At 40.5% G+C, this 21,599-nt stretch overlaps 1 protein-coding gene across 1 annotated transcript in view; it reads left to right on the forward strand.

Annotated features, from left to right (window-relative positions):
- Positions 1–20,182, forward strand: part of LOC141153724 (alcohol dehydrogenase 1) — a 66,272-nt gene extending 46,090 nt beyond the window's left edge. The window contains exons 6-9 of the mRNA XM_073638805.1: positions 2,698–2,958; positions 9,499–9,634; positions 15,662–15,800; positions 19,199–20,182. Coding sequence (XP_073494906.1) covers positions 2,698–2,958; positions 9,499–9,634; positions 15,662–15,800; positions 19,199–19,223 — 561 coding nt within the window. The 3' untranslated portion in view covers positions 19,224–20,182. The remainder of the gene's footprint in view (positions 1–2,697; positions 2,959–9,498; positions 9,635–15,661; positions 15,801–19,198) is intronic.
- Positions 20,183–21,599: the final 1,417 nt, after the last annotated feature.

The following is a 21,599-nucleotide window of genomic DNA, read 5'->3' on the forward strand; positions in this document are numbered from 1 at the left end:
AAATTAATACTTCCCTTGAAAAACTTGCTGAGAGGTCAAGATGCTTCTTCCCATTCCATGTCCAGAAAGATGAGAGTTCTGCATGATGTCAGTTCTTCCTCTGAACATTAAGACACAAACTAAATTTGTTTGATGCAGAAATAACTTTCAGAATTATCTGGGTAAGCTGGACGGAAGACTAGGAGACTGCCCCAGAAGATGAGCAAGTCTCCACCTCTACGGGTCACAGGAGTCTCTTAAGTGGATGACTACATTGCAGCTCTTATGTCTGCCGAGTGGAAAACTCCTGACAAAGCCTCTTGCATGTTAAAATGACTCAAACTTATGTTCCACATTGAGGGTGAACACCATCTAGACTGGCTGATGCCCACGAGCCTATAGCCAAACTATCCAGACACGTTATGATTCCTTCAGAGGATGGCTCTAACACTAAGGAACCTTAAGGACAGGAGAGCTCACTGCGCTCTGATGCTGTGATTCTGCGGCATCATACCAGCCCAAGATTGGTGTTCCCTATTCTGATATGATCAGAGCTCACAAGAAATGGGCATGAAGTGTTCAGGAGGATTTGGAATCCGGGGTTCTGAGAAATGATATCTTGTTAGCATTCATATATCATAGCTGTAGAATTTATGTCTGATTATTGCTGTTTAAACCAAGCTAACAACCAGATCTATGGCTCCTCCTACAGCTGGCAAACCATCCATCTGGTTCGCCAGCTGTAGGAGGAGCCACGTCTTGGGCAAATCCCTCTAGTTCCCCAGTCTCTATCCAGTTCTAATTTTGAACCTCCCAGGGATGTCAAACTCAAATAAACAGAGGGCCAAATTTAAAAACTTGGACAAAGTCGCGGGCCAACCTTGATATTTATTAAGTAAAAACTTCAATTGTAGACATTTTTTTCATCATGACATATAATGGTAAACCTTTTTCATATGGAAACAAACTTAAAGATCTATTAATTAAGATGCACTTTGTTTGTGGAACATTCCCTTTAAGAGTCAGATCACATGACTGGAGCATTCGGTGTTTCCTCACAGGCAGGGGCACATATAGAAATCATGGGGCTCCATAGTTGAAGTTCTAATTGACGCCCCCACCCCCCAAAAAAAGAAAAATTGCAACCCTTACAAAGTGATTTTCCTCCTTTTTAAGCCCCTACATTGCCCTTTCATTGCCCCCATAAAGTTTATTTATGCCAACAAGTGCCCCTAAACACAGTATGATACTCCCACAGTGAATTCCTTCACACGCACTGTATGATGACCCTAATATACCCCCCACCTGCAAAGTATGTCACTAACAGTTATGTCTGGCACCGAGTTCCAATTGTTACCCTTTTGTAAATGCCACTTCCAGTTTCAAATACCCTAAGAGTAAATAAAAAAAAAATAATAATAAAAATATAAAATATATATTGTATATGTTCAAATCTCTCCCCCCCCCCCCCCCTTTTTCCCTGTTTAAAAATAAAGGAAAAATGTTTGGTATCTCAGCATTTGTAAAAGTTTCATCTATGAAAATATGGAATTGCTTAACCTGATCTTTAAACATCGTAAAGAGAAAAAAAAATCTAAGTGCCAGAGCTGAGGGTTTTTTTTTCACGAGTTCCAGTACATTTTATGGTAAAATGACTGGAGGCATTCAAAACTACAGATCACCCCCCCTTCCCTATCCCCCCCCCAAAAAAAAAAAGCCCTCACATTTCTATGTGGAAGATAAATTTAAAAAGTTATGGCTCGTAGAAGAAGTTTGAGGAAAGTAACGAATGCTCAAAAAGCAAAATCTCCTGGTTCTTAAAGGGTTAAAGTCTTATTCAGACATGGGTGATTATTCACGTACACATAAAAAAGTCTGAGTTCTTATCAAGGGGTTTGTTCAGTGTCATATATTGCCATCAGTTTCATCAGTTGTTTTTTTTTGCATGCACAAAAAAGTGATAAAGGTCTATAACAGTCCATGAAAAAAAACATGGACGGCTAGACTTTCACTTGGCGAGTTTGATTCATGACTTTGATCAAAACTGGATATCTCTCCGAGCTTTTGTGAGGACAACTTGGTCTGCAAAAAAATAATACACACAAACAGCCCAGATAGAACTCATATCTATTAGATTTCACTCTATGTAAAATACAAATAGAACTTGTATATGAAAAACTGAGCTTCTAGGGGTATAAAAAGTTACAGTTCAAAAATTGATAATTTTTTCAACTTTTCTTTTAAATCTCTAACATATTTATAAACTCAAAGCATATTGACCTAAAGTTGCCAATAACATAAAGTAGTATGTGTCATTTAAAAAAAAACAAATAGAAAAATTACTGGCATATGAAGAAGTATTCCAAAGTAGTTACCTTATAAATTGAACATATACGATTGGAAAGATGGGGCTTTGTCAGGTCAAAATAGTCTCATTCACTGAATTGTTGCGGTTTCATTTATCTGAATAGAGCTTGCAAAAATCAATATGCATCCGGCAGAATAACCCTATTCCAGTAGAGGAAGTTTTCAGCTTAAGAGATGTCTGCATCACATCTAGTGTGAATACTGTATGTCCTTAGCTTGCTAACTTTTAATCTTCTATTATGTAGGCAATATTAATCCATACATAAAACTGGATTATGTATACCACAGATTTGTATGTGTGCACAATACCAGCAGTTACAGCAGAATTTTTACTGTCTGCACATTTTACAGGTTAAACCCGGCTCTACCTGTGCAGTCTTTGGTTTGGGAGGAGTCGGCTTGTCGGTGGTTATTGGATGTAAAGTTGCCGGAGCTTCCAGGATTATCGCAGTTGATTTGAACAGTGATAAATTTTCAAAAGCCTTAGAGTGCGGAGCCACTGAATGTATCAACCCCAAAGATTATGACCGCCCTATCCATGAAGTTTTGGCAGAGAAGACTGATGATGGAGTGGACTATGCTTTTGAGGTCATTGGAAATACTGGAGTAATGGTATGTTTGTGACGTACTTCCTTGCAAAAATCTGTAGTACAAACATATAAATGAAACTTGCTTGTTCCTCAAATTTCATTCACTTCCCACGTTCCCTAATAATCTTGTAGTTATGATACTTTTTTTAATGGCTAATGAATAATAAGTGCTGTTACAAAGCATCTTTCTTTGCAACACACACACACACACACACACACACGCGCGCGCATATATATATATACACACGGCCCCCTTGAACTTTTCTACCTTTTGCCACATTTCTATCTTCAAACATAAAGATATAAAATTCTAATTTTTTGGGGAAGAATCAACAACCAGTGGGACACAATCGTGAAGTGGAACGAAATTTATTGGATATTTTAAACTTTAACAAATTAAAAACTGAAAAGTGGGGCGTGCAATATTATTCGGCCCCCTTGAGTTAATACTTTGTAGCGCTACCTTTTGCTGCGATTACAGCTGCAAGTCGCTTGGGGTATGTCTCTATCAGTTTTGCACATCGAGAGGCTGAAATTCTTGCCCATTCTTCCTTGCAAAACAGCTCGAGCTCATTGAGGTTGGATGGAGGGCGTTTGTGAACAGCAGTTTTCAGCTCTTTCCACAGATTCTCGATTGGATTCAGGTCTGGACTTTGACTTGGCCATTCTAACACCTGGATATGTTTATTTTTGAACCATTCCATTGTAGATTTTGCTTTATGTTTGGGATCATTGTCTTGTTGGAAGATAAATCTCCGTCCCAGTCTCAGGTCTTTTGCAGACTCCAACAGGTTTTCTTCCAGAATGGTCCTGTATTTGGCTCTGTCCATCTTCCCATCAATTTTAACCATCTTCCCTGTCCCTGCTGAAGAAAAACAGGCCCAAACCAAGATGCTGCCACCACCATGTTTGACAGTGGAGATAGTGTTTTGAGGGTGATGAGCTGTTTTGCTTTTATGCCAAACACATCGTTTTGCATTGTGGCCAAAAAGTTTGATTTTGGTTTCATCTGACCACAGCACCTTATTCCGCATGTTTGGTGTGTCTCCCAGGTGGCTCGTGGAAAACTTCAAATGAGACTTTTTATGGATATCTTTGAGAAATGGCTTTCTTCTTACCACTCTTCCATAAAGGCCAGATTTGTGCAGTGTACAACTGATTGTTGTCCTATGGACAGACTCTCCCACCTCAGCTATAGATCTCTGCAGTTCATCCAGAGTGATCATGGGCCTTTTGGCTGCATCTCTGATCAGTCTTCTCCTTGTTCGAGATGAAAGTTTAGAGGGACGGCCGGGTCTTGGTAGATTTGCAGTGGTCTGATACGCCTTCCATTTCAATATGATCACTTCCACAGTGCTCCTTGAGATGTTTAACACTTAGGAAATCTTTTTGTATTCAAATCTGGCTTTAAACTTCGCCACGACAGTATCTCGGACCTGCCTGTGTTCCTTGGTCTTCATGATGCTCTCTGCCCTTGAAACAAAACCCTGAGACTATTGTAGTGAGCTGGCCAGCTCTGACTGTTCTGTGATAATTGAAATAGAGCCTGTTACAGAAATGATTACGCAGGATGGTGTTGCCACCTTGTGGCCAGAGGTTGCACCTGCGCAGGGTGTGATGACCGAGAAAAAGACTGAGCCTCCTGTGTCCCGCCCTAGAGAGTCACGTGACCAAAGTGGGAAGCAGGAAAAAGCGCACGAAGAGTCTGTTGTTGTCTGTGAAAAGAGCCAGGACGGTGTGCAGGTCCTCGTGTGTGGCGCAGAAAAGACTCTCAACGTGATTTCTTTTATCTGACACCTTATCCTCAGAGCCTTCCCCAGCTTCTGCACTGCTGAAGGATACAGCTGTTACACTCCCTGCTACTGGAGTGTGGACTACATAAGGGAATCCACAAAAGCTGCTATCCGGATCAGAGAGACTGTAAGCGGGACCTCTGGCGAGAGGCCGAAGTATTCCTTTCTTTCAGTGAAATTTGTTGCTCCTGTCTTCTTCGGCTGGGACCCCTTCCTGCAAAGACAGACAGGCCTGCGACGGGGGACACATCCTTCTGGAGTAAAGGACTGGTAACGTGTGAGTAGGGACTGTGAGGGTCAGCTTATAAGTACACGTTATTGCTGTGAACATTTACGGTTGTCATTTATTGTGTTTTGCTGTGTTAAAAATGTATACAAGTAAAGATACGGTTATCAAGATAGAGTCTGTGTGTGGGGATCTTGCTGGGCCAGATCATGGATACCAACGCGCGGCCTTGCCCGCGGTCACTTCACTATCACAGATCAGGTGCATTTATACGGAGACTTGATTACACACAGGTAGATTCTATTTATCATTACCAGTCATTTAGGACAACATTGGATCATTTAGAGATCCTCACTGAACTTCTGGAGTGAGTTTGCTGCACTGAAAGTAAAGGGGCCGAATAATATTGCATGTCCCACTTTTCAGTTTTTAATTTGTTAAAAAAAGTTTAAAATATCCAATAAATTTCGTTCCACTTTACGATTGTGATAGAGATATATGTGTGTGTGTGTGTATATATATATATATATGTGTATATATAATATACAGTACAGACCAAAAGTTTGGACACACCTTCTCATTTAAAGATTTTTCTGTATTTTCATGATTATGAAAATTGTACATTCACACTGAAGGCATCAAAACTATGAATTAACTCATGTTGAATTATATACTTAACAAAAAAGTGTGAAACAACTGAAAATATGTCTTATATTCTAGGTTCTTCAAAGTAGCCACCTTTTGCTTTGATGACTGCTTTGCACACTCTTGGCATTCTCTTGATGAGCTTCAAGAGGTAGTCACCGAAAATGGTCTTCCAACAATCTTGAAGGAGTTCCCAGAGATGCTTAGCACTTGTTGGCCCTTTTGCCTTCACTCTTGGGTCCAGCTCACCCCAAACCATTTCGATTGGGTTCAGATCTGGTGACTGTGGAGGCCAGGTCATCTGGCGTAGCACCCCATCACTCTCGTTCTTGGTCAAATAGCCCTTACACAGCCTGGAGGTGTGTTTGGGGTCATTGTCCTGTTGCAAAATAAATGATGGTCCAGCTAAACGCAAACCAGATGGAATAGCATGCTGCTGCAAGATGCTGTGGTAGCCATGCTGGTTCAGTATGCCTTCAATTTTGAATAAATCCCCAACAGTGTCACCAACAAAGCACCCCCACACCATCACACCTCCTCCTCCATGCTTCACGGTGGGAACCAGGCATGTAGAGTCCATCCGTTCACCTTTTCTGCGTCGCACAAAGACACGGTGGTTGGAACCAAAGATCTCAAATTTTGACTCATCAGACCAAAGCACAGATTTCCACTGGTCTGATGTTCATTCCTTGTGTTCTTTAGCCCAAACAAGTCTCTTCTTCTTGTTGCCTGTCCTTAGCAGTGGTTTCCTAGCATCTATTTTACCATGAAGGCCTGCTGCACAAAGTCTCCTCTTAACAGTTGTAGAGATGTGTCTGCTGCTAGAACTCTGTGTGGCATTGACCTGGTCTCTAATCTGAGCTGCTGTTAACCTACGATTTCTGAGGCTGGTGACTCGGATAACTTTATCCTCAGAAGCAGAGGTGACTCTTGGTCTTCCTTTCCTGGGGCGGTCCTCATGTGAGCCAGTTTCTTTGTAACGCTTGATGGTTTTTGCAACTGCACTTGGGGACACTTTCAAAGTTTGCCCAATTTTTCGGACTGACTGACCTTCATTTCTTAAAGTAATGATGGCCACTCATTTTTCTTTACTTAGCTTTTTTCTTGCCATAATACAAATTCTAACAGTCTATTCAGTAGGACTATCAGCTGTGTATCCACCTGACTTCTGCACAACACAACTGATGGTCCCAACCCCATTTATAAGGCAAAAAATCCCACTTATTAAACCTGACAGGGCACACCTGTGAAGGGAAAACAATTTCCGATGACTACCTCTTGAAACTCATCAAGAGAATGCCAAGAGTGTACAAAGCAGTCATCAAAGCAAAAGGTTGCTACTTTGAAGAACCTAGAATATAAGACATATTTTCAGTTGTTTCACACTTTTTTAAGTATATAATTCCACATGTGTTAATTCATAGTTTTGATGCCTTCAGTGTGAATGTACAATTTTCATAGTCATGAAAAGACAGATAAATCTTTAAATGAGAAGGTGTGTCCAAGCTTTTGGTCTGTACTGTACGTGTGTGTGTGTGTGTGTGTATGTGTGTGTATATACAGTACAGACCAAAAGTTTGGACACACCTTCTCATTTAAAGATTTTTCTGTATTTTCATGTCTTTGAAAATTGTACATTCACACTGAAGGCATCAAAACTATGAATTAACACATGTGGAATTATATACTTAACAAAAAAGTGTGAAACAACTGAAAATATGTCTTATATTCTAGGTTCTTCAAAGTAGCCACCTTTTGCTTTGATGACTGCTTTGCACACTCTTGGCATTCTCTTGATGAGCTTCAAGAGGTAGTCACCGGAAATGGTTTTCACTTCACAGGTGTGCCCTGTCAGGTTTAATAAGTGGGATTTCTTGCCTTATAAATGGTGTTGGGACCATCAGTTGTGTTGTGCAGAAGTCAGGTGGATGCACAGCTGATAGTCCTACTGAATAGACTGTTAGCTGCTTTTTTTCTTGCCATAATACAAATTCTAAGTAAAGAAAAATGAGTGACCATCATTACTTTAAGAAATGAAGGTCAGTCAGTCTGAAAAATTGGGCAAACTTTGAAAGTGTCCCCAAGTGCATTTGGAAAAACCATCAAGTGCTACAAAGAAACTGGCTCACATGAGGATCGCCCCAGGAAAGGAAGACCAAGAGTCACCTCTGCTTCTGAGGATAAGTTTATTCAAGTCACCAGCCTCAGAAATCGCAGGTTAACAGCAGCTCAGATTAGAGACCAGGTCAATGCCACACAGAGTTCTAGCGGCAGACACATCTCTACAACAACTGTTGAGAGGAGACTTTGTGCAGCAGGCCTTCATGGTAAAATAGCTGCTAGGAAACCACTGCAAAGGACAGGTTACAAGCAGAAGAGACTTGTTTGGGCTAAAGAACACAAGGAATGGACATTAGACCAGTGGAAATCTGTACTTTGATCTGATGAGTCCAAATTTGAGATCTTTGGTTCCAACCACCGTGTCTTTGTGCGACGCAGAAAAGTTGAACGGATGGACTCTACATGCCAGATTCCCACCGTGAAGCATGGAGGAGGAGGTGTGATGGTGTGGGAGTGCTTTGCTGGTGACACTGTTGGGGATTTATTCAAAATTGAAGGCATACTGAACCAGCATGGCTACCACAGCATCTTGCAGCAGCAACCATCCGGTTTGCGTTTAGTTGGACCATCATTTATTTTTCAACAGGACAATGACCCCAAACACACCTCCAGGCTGTGTAAGGGTTATTTGACCAAGAAGGAGAGTGATGGGGTGCTACGCCAGATGACCTGGCCTCCACAGTCACCAGACCTGAACCCAATCGAGATGGTTTGGGGTGATCTGGACCGCAGAGTGAAGGCAAAAGGGCCAACAAGTGCTAAGCATCTCTGGGAACTCCTTCAAGATTGTTGGAAGACCATTTCCAGTGACTACCTCTTGAAGCTCATCAAGAGAATACCAAGAGTGTGCAAGGCAGTCATCAAAGCAAAAGGTGGCTACTTTGAAGAACCTAGAATATAAAACATATTTTCAGTTGTTTCACACTTTTTTGTTAAGTATATAATTCCACATGTGTTAATTCATAGTTTTGATGCCTTCAGTGTGAATGTACAATTTTCAAAGTCATGAAAATACAGAAAAATCTTTAAATGAGAAGGTGTGGCCAAACTTTTGGTCTGTACTGTGTATGTATATATATATATATATATATATATATATATATATATATATATATATATATATATATATATATATATATAATACACACGCCTCACTGCTTTCTAGTATTTATTTCACCCCAGTGATGGATTCACAGGTACACTGCTCAATACTTCTGTATGCTGCTGCTTCTGAACATGTGCTACAAATATATAGGACAGCAGCAATCTGAATAAGAAAGGCTCCCACTATTGCTGAAACAATCGAAAATTACAGCTATAGCATGTAGGGGTGAAAAATTGGTGATCAATTCAGGATACAAGCCATACAACGGGCAGAACTAATATTGTTGGTCATGTACACAGACAATATGTTATACTAAAAAGTTGCCTGAAATGACAGGTATGCTTTAACATGAAATGTTCATGGAGTAGTCCCAAAAAGCAAGTTAATTCCTTGTCCTTGTACATAAAATAGGGGCGAAGTTGGTTATTTCTGGGGATTTGAGCACTGGGATCCCCAGGCAGCGTTTCTGAGATTGGGCTGAGCTCTGCAGTCCCACTCTGAACTCAGTGGTGTGTATGTATGACCTCCACTCTATTCATTGTTTATGGGACTGGTTAAGCGCTGCACTTGGCAGTCCCATAGACACTGAAATAAGCAGATGCTGTTAATGCACTGTAAACATGAAAGCTTTATTTCTTAATGTTTGGCTGTGTTTTCTTTGTTTTTTATTAGATATCTGCTCTTTTATCCAGTCACTTTGGCTGTGGAAAAACTGTGATTGTAGGTGTAGCTCCATCAAATGCTACCATGACAATTGACCCATTATGTCTTCTAACTGGGCGAGTTCTGACCGGGGCTCTTTTTGGAGGTAATGCATTATATAAAAAATCCATTTTCTAAGCTTATGTGTTACAACTTGTGATTAGTGATAAGCGAGCAGTAAACTGCTCAGGTGCTTGAAGCTCGGGTCGAGCACATTGGAATACTCGGGTGCTCGACCCGAGCAACAAGCCCAATGTAAGTCTATGGGAAACTCGAGCATTTTTCTGGCCGTCCCCCCCGGCGGTCTGCAGAAGGTCAAAAATTGCCCAAATCGATGGGAACAGTGCTCAATTAAACGTCAGGCAGGCAGAATATATAGGCAGACAGGCAGGCAGGGTATATAGGAGGGTGCATGAAAAACATAGCAGGGCACTTGGAACACACTAGTGCCCTCCGATTTTCATGCACCCGTCTCTTTAAAAAAGCCGGCCGGCAATTCATCATCGGTACCCGACAATTTATAACAGAAAGAATAGAGCATCACACACAGATTAGATAGATAGAAACATGTCAGTCACATATACAGTATATTAAGTACAGTGATAGTGTTGGTTACTGTACTTGTCATTTAGTGTTAAAATAAAGGATTTATTAAAAAAAAAATTTGCGTGGCGTTCCCCGTAATTTTAGTCTCTAGCGGAGGTTAAACAGATGGCTGGGGCAGATGTTTGAAGTCTGGGAAGGGGGTAATACCCACGGGGCTTCCCAGGCTACTAATATCAGCCCCCAGCTGAATACGTAGACTTTACTAGCTATTAAATTGGGGACCCCCCCCAAAAAATGACATAGGGTCCCCCCTATTTTAATAGCTAGCAAAGGCTAGGCAGACAGCTGGGGACTGATATTAATAGCCCAGGAAGGGTGCCATGAATATTGGCCCCCTCCCAGGCTAGAAACACCAGCCGCCCCAGAAATGCGCATCCATAGGATGCGCCAATTGTGGCACTTAGCCTAGCTCTTCCCACTGCCCTGTAGCGGTGGCAGTGGGGTAATAGGGCTGGGGTTGATGTCAGCTTATAATGCCAGCTGGCATCAAGCCCAGGTTAGTAATGGAGAGGCGACTATAAGACACCCCCATTACTAACCCCATAGTCAAAGTTAAAAAAAACACAAACACCCAGAGTAAAGTCCTTTAATTGAAATAAACACACAATTCTTTAATGTTCTAAATTAAACCATACTTACCGTCACGCCCATTCCAGCTGAAGCCAATGATCTCCTGCAATAAAAGTAAAATAATAAACCAACCTCATCCTTACCTTTCCATGGTTCCCAGGATGGCTCCAGCTCTGCTACATTCACATGACAGGCTGGATCGCAGCAGAAAGCTGCCATCCAGCTTGCCATGCCGCAGACACTGAGAAGCGCAGGCATGCTTGCGCTCCTCAGTGTCTCGCTGTGACGGCATCCAGATGAGCGGAGTTCATGTCCAATGAACTCAGCTCACCTCATGCACGTCACTGACGGCGTGGGAAAATTCTCCTGCGCTCACGGCAAGCACAGGAGAATTTTCCCACGCTGTCAGTGACGTGCATGAGGTGAGCTGAGTTCATTGGACATGAACTCTGCTCATCTGGATGCCGTCACAGCGAGACACTGAGGAGCGCAAGCATGCCTGCGCTTCTCAGTGTCTGCGGCATGGCAAGCTGGATGGCAGCTTTCTGCTGCGATCCAGCCTGTCATGTGAATGTAGCAGAGCTGGAGCCATCCTGGGAACCATGGAAAGGTAAGGATGAGGTTGGTTTATTATTTTACTTTTATTGCAGGAGATCATTGGCTTCAGCTGGAATGGGCGTGACGGTAAGTATGGTTTAACTTAGAACATTAAAGAATTGTGTGTTTATTTCAATTAAAGGACTTTACTCTGGGTGTTTGTGTTCTCTTTAACTTTGACTATGGGGTTAGTAATGGGGGTGTCTTATAGACGCCTCTCCATTACTAACCTGGGCTTGATGTCATCTGGCATTATAAGCTGACATCAACCCCAGCCCTATTACCCCACTGCCACCGCTACAGGGCAGTGGGAAGAGCGAGGCTAAGTGCCAGAATTGGCGCATCCTATTGATGCGCCATTTCTGGGGCGGCTGACGGCTGGTGTTTCTAGCCTGGGAGGGGGCCAATATTCATGGCACCCTTCCTGGGCTATTAATATCAGCCCCCAGCTGTCTGCCTAGCCTTTGCTAGCTATTAATATAGGGGGACCCCACGTCATTTTTTTTTTTGGTCCCCCATTTTAATAGCTAGTAAAGGCTAGGTATTCAGCTGGGGGCTGATATTAGTAGCCTGGGAAGCTCCGTGGGTATTACCCCTTTCCCAGGCTTCAAACATCTGCCCCAGCCGTCTGCTTAACCTCCGCTAGAAACTAAAATTACGGGGAATCCCACGCCAATTTTTTTTTTTAATAAATCCTTTATTTTAACAGTAAATGACAAGTACAGTAACCAACACTGTCACTGTACTTATTATATATGTGGCTGACATGTTTCTATGTATCTAATCTATGTTCTAAATTGTCGGGTACCGCTGTGGCATTACAGTGAGTTGCAGACAATCCCTGCATGATTGGTGCTCTAAATAGCGCCAGACATGCAGGACGTGGACCCGAGCTCCCGCCCGAGCATCGCGCAAGTACTCAGCGAGCTCCGAGCATCTCGAGTACTGAGATGCTTGGGCGAGTACCGAGCAGTGGCGAGCATGCTCGCTCATCACTACTTGTGAGTAAAAACTGCAATAGAGAAAAACATTTTTTATTTGGCAGATCTGTTTTCGATGATCAGAGTGTGGAACAGCTGAACAGCATTTTAATTTGATGTGTCTCAGGACGGCTGTAAAACTGGGGATCTCCTGATCCCTCTCCCCACTGAATTTGAGCACTACAGTCATGGCCAAAAGTATTGAGAATGAGACAAATAGTAATAATTTTTCCAAAGTTTACTGCTTCATTTTTTGTAATGGCAATTTGCATATACTCCTGAATGTCATTGCACTGCACAAAAATGGCCTAACAGGGAAGAGTATTGCAGCTACAAAGATTGCACCTCAGTCAACAATCTATCGCATCATCAAGAACTTCAAGAAGAGAGCTTCCATTGTTGTCAAAAAGGCTCCAGGGCGCCCAAGAAAGACCAGCAAGCGCCAGGACCGTATCTTAAAACTGTTTCAGCTGCGGGATCGGACTACCAGCAGTGCCGAGCTTGCTCAGGAATGGCAGCAGGCTGGTGTGAGTGCTTCTGCACGCACTGTGAGGCGGACACTCTTTGAGCAAGGGCTGGTTTCAAGAAGGGCAGCAAAGAAGCCACTTCTCTCCAGAAAAAACATCAGGGACCGACTGATATTCTGCAAAAGGTACAGGGAGTGGACTGCTGAGGACTGGGGCAAAGTCATTTTCTCTGATGAATCCCCTTTTTGATTGTTTGGGACATCTGGAAAACAGCTTATTCGGAGAAGAAGAGGTGAGCGCTACCACCAGTCTTGTCTCATGCCAACTGTAAAGCATCCTGAAAGCATTCATGTGTGGGGTTGCTTCTCAGCCAAGGGAATCGGCTCACTCACAGTCTTGCCTAAAAACACAGCCATGAATAAAGAATGGTACCAGAATGTCCTCCAAGAGCAACTTCTCCCAACCGTCCAAGAGCAGTTTGGCGCCCAACAATGCCTTTTCCAGCATGATGGAGCACCTTGCCATAAAGCAAAGGTGATAACTAAATGGCTCATGGAACAAAACATAGAGATTTTGGGTCCATGGCCTAGAAACTCCCCAGATCTTAATCCCATTGAGAACTTGTGGTCAATCATCAAGAGACGGGTGGACAAACAAAAACCAACAAATTCTGGCAAAATGGAAGCATTGATTATGCAAGAATGGACTGCTATCAGTCAGGATTTGGTCCAAAAGTTGATTGAGAGCATGCCAGGGAGAATTACAGAGGTCTTGAAGAAGAAGGGGCAACACTGCAAATATTGACTTGCTGCATTAGCTCATTCTAACTGTCAATATAACCTATTGGTACTCATAATATGATTGCAATTATATTTCTGTATGTGATATAAACATCAGACAAACACTAATAAAAACCAGAGGCCAGCAGATCATGTGAAAATAAATATAATTTTGGTGTCATTCTCAAAACTTTTGGCCATGACTGTAGAGAGTTTTTGAAATTCTGCAGCATGTCATTTTTTTCTGCACTTTTTACCTATTGAAAGTAATGAGAAACTGAAAAACAAAAAGCTGAAATAACCTAGCCTAACTCTAGTGCTGCGTTTTTGCAGTAGTTATGGTGAATAAAACTAACTTTATTTTCATGTACTGTAGTCAAATTGCACAAGTAATCTGTAGCAAATCATATGCAGCATTTTTATAGCTAAAAGAGAAAATTCCATGTAAACAGACCCTTATTCTATATTCACACATTGTTTTTTTTTCTGCTTTTTTGTCTGCATTTTTCAGGATCCCTAAGTTCAACTTTGCTTCCACCAGGCCACCAATGCAAGACATATGTGAAACCATAAAACCATTTTGAAAAAAATTCAAATTGATCAAATTATTTAGTGGAAAAAGATTTTTATTTCTGAAAAAAATATTGACTATTCTGAACAGAAAAAGTTAATGAGTTCATGAAAAAACACACAATTGCAAATCTAAAAACAGCTGGGGGAGTTGAATTTGAGTCTGGTGGACATTATTTATTTTCACACATTGGCAATGCATTGAGTTGCAGCCTTACCAACACCAGGTCCAATGCACTAGCAGGATGCAGCAGACCCCTATGATAAAGGCGGGGGCAGCACATGTGCAAAATACTGATACAAACAGCCAATCACAAGCTTACTAATTCATGGAGAGGGTGGCTGTGTAGTATTAAACATGCACACAGATGGTGCTTGCATAGATGCCAATCACACAGATACATGTGATGCACAGTGTCTGGCTTTACAGCCTATTAATGACACCCATACTATTAGATCAGACTGGCTGTATATTTTTCTGTGATGTTTGTTTTTTAAAAGTTTGTCCCATGTTCGCCATTTTTAATTTTAGTGTTGGGACTCGCAAGTGTGAGGACCCTTTACATGGGTTACAAGCTTGCGTATTTTGCACAAAATATCAACCAATACCTCATGTAATGGATTTATTTTATACATTATTTTTAATATTTTTATTGCACAATTTTCCATTTTTAAGCAGGATGCAGCCAGACCCTTTAGTGTTGGTTGGGTGAATTGTTTGTCTGTTTTGTGGGGTGCACTTATATAGTGCTGGGCAGTCCACCTGATCTAAAGGTATGGACGTTATAAATTGGCTGTAAGCCAAACTCTGTGCAGAACGCATATTTGTTTGACTGGCACACTATGCAAGCTCCATCTATGTGCATGTTTAATACTACACAGTCACCCCTTCCATGAATTGGTAGGTTAGTGAGTGGCTGTTGAATCAGTATTTTGCATGGGAGTCTGCTACATCCTGCTAGTGCATTGGTAATCTGACCTGGTATTGGTAAAGCTGTATCGTGATGTTTTTTTGAAATGATGTCCCATATTAGCTATTGCATTAAATTGGTCAGGCATTGTTCAATTTCACACATTGGTCAGGCAATTGTTTACTTTAACATATAGTACTAATTTGATTAAACTGTACTATTCCTAACTGCCATGCTAACGTGAAGAGACCAAGACATTTTGGTTTAAACTTGAGAAAATCGCAAAAATAAATGAGTTTCACATTCTGCTGCACATGCTTTTTTTAAACTAAAAATGCTGCAAAAACTGATGACAATGTTTTTTGCTGCGTTTTTCCTGCTTTTTTTCACTTGTTGCTTTCAATGGGTTAAAACACTGAAAGAATTGACATGCTGCAGTTTTTAAAAAGAGTTTTCCAATTCAGGAAAATAAAAGCAATTGTGTGCATGCGATTTCTGAAATCTCATAGCTTTTTCTGGTACTGTAAAAAGCAACTTTTAGTTTGCATAAAAACAATGCAGCAAAAATGCAACGTGTGAACATAGCCTTAAAAGGGTAATATAAATCTTAGCAATCTTCTACTTTTAATATTGGCTTCTTTCACTTGGGACAGGTTGGAAAAGTAAAGATGATGTACCAAAACTTGTGGATGATTATGTGAATAAGAAATTTGAGTTTGACGAACTGATAACTCACAACTTACCACTTGAGAAAATCAATGAAGGATTTGAACTTTTACGCAAAGGAGAAAGGTATGCAAAAAGAAAATAATTATAAATATTATATAAATATATGGTTGGTCACAAAATACTGAACCCCTTTTGCGGCTGACATAACCACTACATTTAGGATCTGTACATAGAATTGCAGAAAGATGTCCATGTACACCAATCTATTCACATTTTCATCAAAGAAAATAGGACTTTTTTTTTTTACTATACTGATCTTGTGTTATGCCTCTTCTGCACCAAACCATGTACATTGCTTTTTGCTAGAAAGAGTAGGTCTGGAAATTGATAAGCAAAACAGTCCTATGTTTCTGTAAATGAGACTGTGTACATGTAGGCCACCACTATATACCAATTCTTTGTTGAATACTGTATGTTGGACATTCACCCACAAAAAATTGTGCTGCTTGGCTGGCAGAGAAGGTCGTGATTGGTCTCATTCATTTCCAAAACTACCCTGGTAAAATAAAAGCTGATCTCTGATTGGGTGCTATGGGCCACAAACAGTTATGATTGATCAATGAGTCAATGAGCCCACATAAGCATTAACTTGTATAAACTACAAAGGAAAACTAAGTTCTGTTTTTTTGTAACCCACCCTATAATATTTAAATATCCCCCAAAATATACATAGTTTGCAGCAAATAATAAACCAATAAATGTCTTGTCTTGTATACATTTTTAAAAAGTCTAAAATCTGTTTTTTTTTTTATTCCTCTTCACAGGTACAAAATTTTACATGATCTTCTATTTTTAAAGAGGACCATTCACCAAATTTGTCATGTTGACCTGGGCACACCTTGTAATAGTTTTTTTTCTACTTTGAAGCCACTATTTTGTTGTTTATTTTGCATCTCTGGTGCTGACCTGTTATCAAAGTATTTGGCATCTAATGAGTTAACACCCACTTGGACTTAACAAAAGTTAATGCCTTAGGTGTCAAAGTCCAAGTCAATATAATCCAAGAATCCAATGCATTTTTCAAGCCAAAAACAAGGTGTATATACATGTTTTTGGCTTGAAAAGGGCCGTGTGTGGCTGAAACTTTGCATGTCCATTTTTTTTATGTGTACAACGGTGTCAACTCTATCCTTCAAAACTCTTTTGAAGGATACTACCCGGTGTCTTGGATTATTCAGTTTTTACAACCGAGTGGAGGGTTGTACCAAGGCTGTAAGGGACATGCAGTGGTGCACGGGACATACTTTTGTAAATGAAATTCCAAGTGGGTGTTGTTAACTCATTAGGTGCCAAATACTTTGATTGCTAATATCTCCACAACAGAGAGGCAACAGAAAAAAAAATTGTATTCTGCTCTGCAACCACTATTACATCATCTATCCAGCCAGTTCAGCATGAAAAAATGTGGTGATTGATCATCTTTAACTGTTAAAGTTCCATACATACCTATATGCAGTAACTCTAATCGTTCCTGACAGTGTTTGGAATTTTATATTTGACTTAAAGGAAAATTTGGAGGTCTGTGTTTAAATTTCATGCAGACGTCCAACTATGGACTATCTCCCAACCCAAACTCCACATGGACCTATATGAGGCTGTTTAGTTGGGAAGCCTGTGGACATTTTGTGCATTGCGGTTCATGCTCTGGCTGAGTTTCACGGATGTCTGTCTGAGCACTTATAGACATAAAGTGCTGACTGGTATAAAAATATATATAAATGAATTAATTGATAATAGTGTTAAAAGTTTGACATTTTGAGCAATCAATTTTAATCCCACCAGCAGGAGCACTTATTTCCCCCCTTGACTCCTACGTGTTTTTTTATCTATTTGTTGTGGTTTCCTCCCTATCTTCCGTGAGCTAGAACCTTTTTTTTTGTTTTCCATTGACATAGGTGTAACAGGGCTTGTTTTTATTTCCTAAAAAATTCCAAGTTATTGCTGCACAGATAACATGACCTGGCAATGCGATGCTTCACGTCAAACGAATATGGCAATACCAAAAAAATAGCATTAAATTAAGGCCCATACAGCTGAATCAATTTGTCAGATTTATATTAAAAAAATGGAATGCTCAGTGTAGCAAAGAGAATAAAATGAGTAAAAACTGTCCACTTTAGACCTGGTAACATTTCCTGTTTACTGGTACGTCCAATGTCAGCTCCCTGTCTTTCATGCAGGCTCACAAGCTGAGCACGCATCTTTTGTTGGCAGATGTTATTCTGCGATTAAGTGCCTTTTAACAGCCATGGGTGAACCAAAACTGTTAATACTGTCATCAAAGATTTAATAGGTTAACAGTGCACCAGCATGGTGTCGGTAGTGATTGTGCCACCGGCTGGACTTCATATGAGAACCATAAAATTAGTTAACCCGAACAGTAAGTGCCATAATAAAAAAAAAACTGAAATATCAGAATTACTATTTTTTTGTTGTTTGTTTTTTTTGTAACCACAACATTGCAAAAACAAAACACAATAAGAGGTGATGATCATACGTACCCCATAATGGTATCAATAAAAAGTCAGCTCAACCCGCAGGGTACAAACACTAACACATCCCCATTAACTAAAAAATGAAAATGATATGGGTCTTGGAAAAGGGATAAGGCTGGGGTCAAATGAGCATATCTTTGATCGTGCGAGAGAACTTGTGCCGATTATGCAAATGACACTCGGCTCAAACTTTGCCAGTGCACTGTGCTCCGATACTCTATCATGGTGTGGAAGAAGTAATTTCTCCATCTCCTCCATTGCCGGCATCCACTGTTATTGGACTGACCTCGGATAACATCCAAGTGCAGTCCGATGTTTCACATTCACTAATATGGGTGAGCGTGATTATTTTCTCATCTGAGAATCAGATCGCAGATCTGAGCTGCCCCATAGAATAAAATGGCCGAGTGCTATGCAATGTTTCATGTGTGAGCGAAGCCTAACGAGCAACATTTTTTTTTTCCCGATTTTACATATACGGTATGTGTATATTTGTTTTGTTTTTTTTATTTAAAAAATAAAATAAAAAATTATAAACTATGAATGTTTGATGTCTCAATAATCATACTGCTTTGGACAATCATATTGCCCGGTCAATGTTATTGTTCAATGAATAGCGTAAAAACAAAACCCCCAAAAAGCAATTAAGACATTATATTTTTTTGAAGTTTGGAATTTTTTTCCCAGTACATTACTTGGTAAAATGGATGGTGTCATTTAAAGGTGAATCTCATCCAGAAAAAAAACAAGCCTTCATATGACTATATCGACGTGAAATAAAGAAGTTATGGCTCTTTGGAAGAATGGGTGGCAAAAATTAAAAAATAAAATAGAATTGTCCTGTTGGGTTAAAGTACACTGTATGACATATTTTATATACAGCCTTAAAGAAAAGTTTAAAGGCGGAAAATTGATTATAGATATTGTGTACTGTCAATGTTTTCAACCAATGTATTTTCTCTCTAGTATCCGTACTGTGTTGTGTTTGTGAAGAACCTAACCCTGGTCATCATCTAATGAAGAAATTCCTAATTTTGTCAGCTTGGAAGATGCAACATTCACTAATCACAAGAATCGTCTATATCCCTGTATTATATGATTGTGGTATAACATTACAGAATATGGTTGTATACTGTACATTCATTATATCTTATGTTATGTAAATGTTCAGTAGGCAAACTGCTTACACAGCTACTACACATAAAATACCTGTAAAAAAACTGCATATTTTTTCTTCCTTAGAATATTTGTATAAGGCATCTTTTAGAAACCAGCACAGCCCCCGAGTTTTTCAAAGCGGAGATGCTTCGTCTTTGATGGTTTTCTGGCAATTTAGTGCTGCCGGCTGTTTCTTTTTTTAATTAAAAGTGGAAGCCACCCAAAGAATGAAAATGCAAGTTCTTTTAACTGCTTCACGTCTTTCCAAGATTGAAGAGGTTAAAAGTGACAAAAGATAGAATATATGCACAGAAAGTCGTCTTTAAATTGCTGTGTATTATGTTAATTCTTTGTACCATTTTTTTTTTGTCAGGTGGGTTTCAGGCGACATGCGCCTGAAAACGATGTTGTGTGCACATACCCTAAACTTGACACATTTTTGCTGCCCTCTGTTATCATAATATATGATAATATAAAAATAATGCATGATATCATACAATATTCTTATTTGCAGAGTACAGTTAATCAATATGTGACACCAGCACGTGTAAATTGTAGGAAATGAAAAAGATGATTTCCGTATGTGCATGAAGATTTAGTAGGGTCACCTAAGTACTACAAAGTTAATTTCTAGGCATAGCAATAGGCTTCAATCCATGATGAATGATTAAATTGTGAAGTATATCTTTTAAATGTAGACAGAATACCTTTCTAGTGATGATGTCTGTAAAGAGCTTCAGTATATGATGACACTATACAAGTAAGCATAAATAAAGTGTAACCGTCATTTAATCTTCTTTTCAATACTCAATTGTGCATTTTTAAGACACTTAGGTTCTTTAAATAGTATTTTCTGATGTGACAGCAATCTATAAACCTGCATATTATTTGTTAATTTGCAGGGTAATAGAGTAAGAAAGGTGCACGGAATCCGTACTGAAAGTGCGGTTACTAGGAGAAAAAGAACTTTATTCCTCCTGGGAGCTGCTGGCTTTAAGTCATACTGGTGTGCTGGTGCGGCTACAGTCACTGCTCACAGCATACCTTGTCACTTTGACTTACGGCCAGCTCTGCAGTGCATTACAGAGAGCAATAATACGCATAAGTGTTTCATTGTTTATGTAAAACACAATGTCATAAACAGAAGTGTTAAAGGAGTTGTCCAGTCTTGAACTACAATTCTACAGTCATTGCATGTCCATGGAGAATTTCAAATCCTCACATCGCGCGCTCCGCCTACTGTGAGCATTCTCCGGTGCTGGCAACGCTAACGGCGGTCATCCATCAAGTCTGAATGTGGCCCGGGAGTATGACCCTCCTTGCTGGCACCACAGAGTCCTCACATTGCACAGTGCACGTGTTGTGAGGATTCACAAGTCTGAAGTCAGAGGGACTATAGACTGTAGTTTAGGACTGGCCAACCTCTTTAAGGTCAGTGCGTACTATTTTTATGCTTTTATGTAATACTCTTATACAGCACTGGGCAAGTGCTGGGGCTCGGGGGCCCACTCGCCATCTGGCACCCCAACACACTATGGGGCCCGTGAGCAGGAGAGCCCGATGCCAGCATGGAGCATTATATGGGGCCAATTATTCTGTATGGATCAATGTATGGGGTCCATTATTCTATATGGAGCATTATATGGGGTCCACTATTCTGTATGGAGCATTACATGGCGTCCACTATTCTGTATGGAGCATTATATGGGGTCCACTATTCTGTATGGAGCATTATATGTAAAAAGTAAGTGAAATCTTTGGCATTGTACTTGTGGTGCAGTGAAAGGTGTAGTACTGGATGGAAGGTATATTTCTCCCAGCAAGATAAAATGTGACTTGGATTTTCCCTAATTCTCCAGGTTTTCAGCACAACACCTGACATACACAGATGCAGCAATCAAGCCTGCATAAGCCAGTAAGGGGGGAAATCTCAGGGTGTGAGGAGCTAGGCTGGAGTGAGCCTGAATTTGTATTGCTGTTTGGATACATGCTGGAAAGGTCTGTGACAAAGATTCAAGCAACCCTGGGAATGGCACCTGGTGGTCGCCTGCGGCCTGCAACTAACCACATCACTAGTGGTGACCAGGCGGCTGCTTAGTTAAGCCAGTCCCATGCAAGGGGGAGTCTGAGACCGGTGGTTCTCCAAGTTGGAATACATGTACATTGTTTTTTTCCATTTCTGTCACCTACTCTTTAAAGTGTGAATAAA

Source organism: Phyllobates terribilis, unplaced genomic scaffold, assembly GCF_046119375.1.
Source record: "Phyllobates terribilis strain yellow unplaced genomic scaffold, ASM4611937v1 Scaffold_1__5_contigs__length_1240528914, whole genome shotgun sequence".
Lineage (NCBI taxonomy): Eukaryota > Metazoa > Chordata > Amphibia > Anura > Dendrobatidae > Phyllobates > Phyllobates terribilis.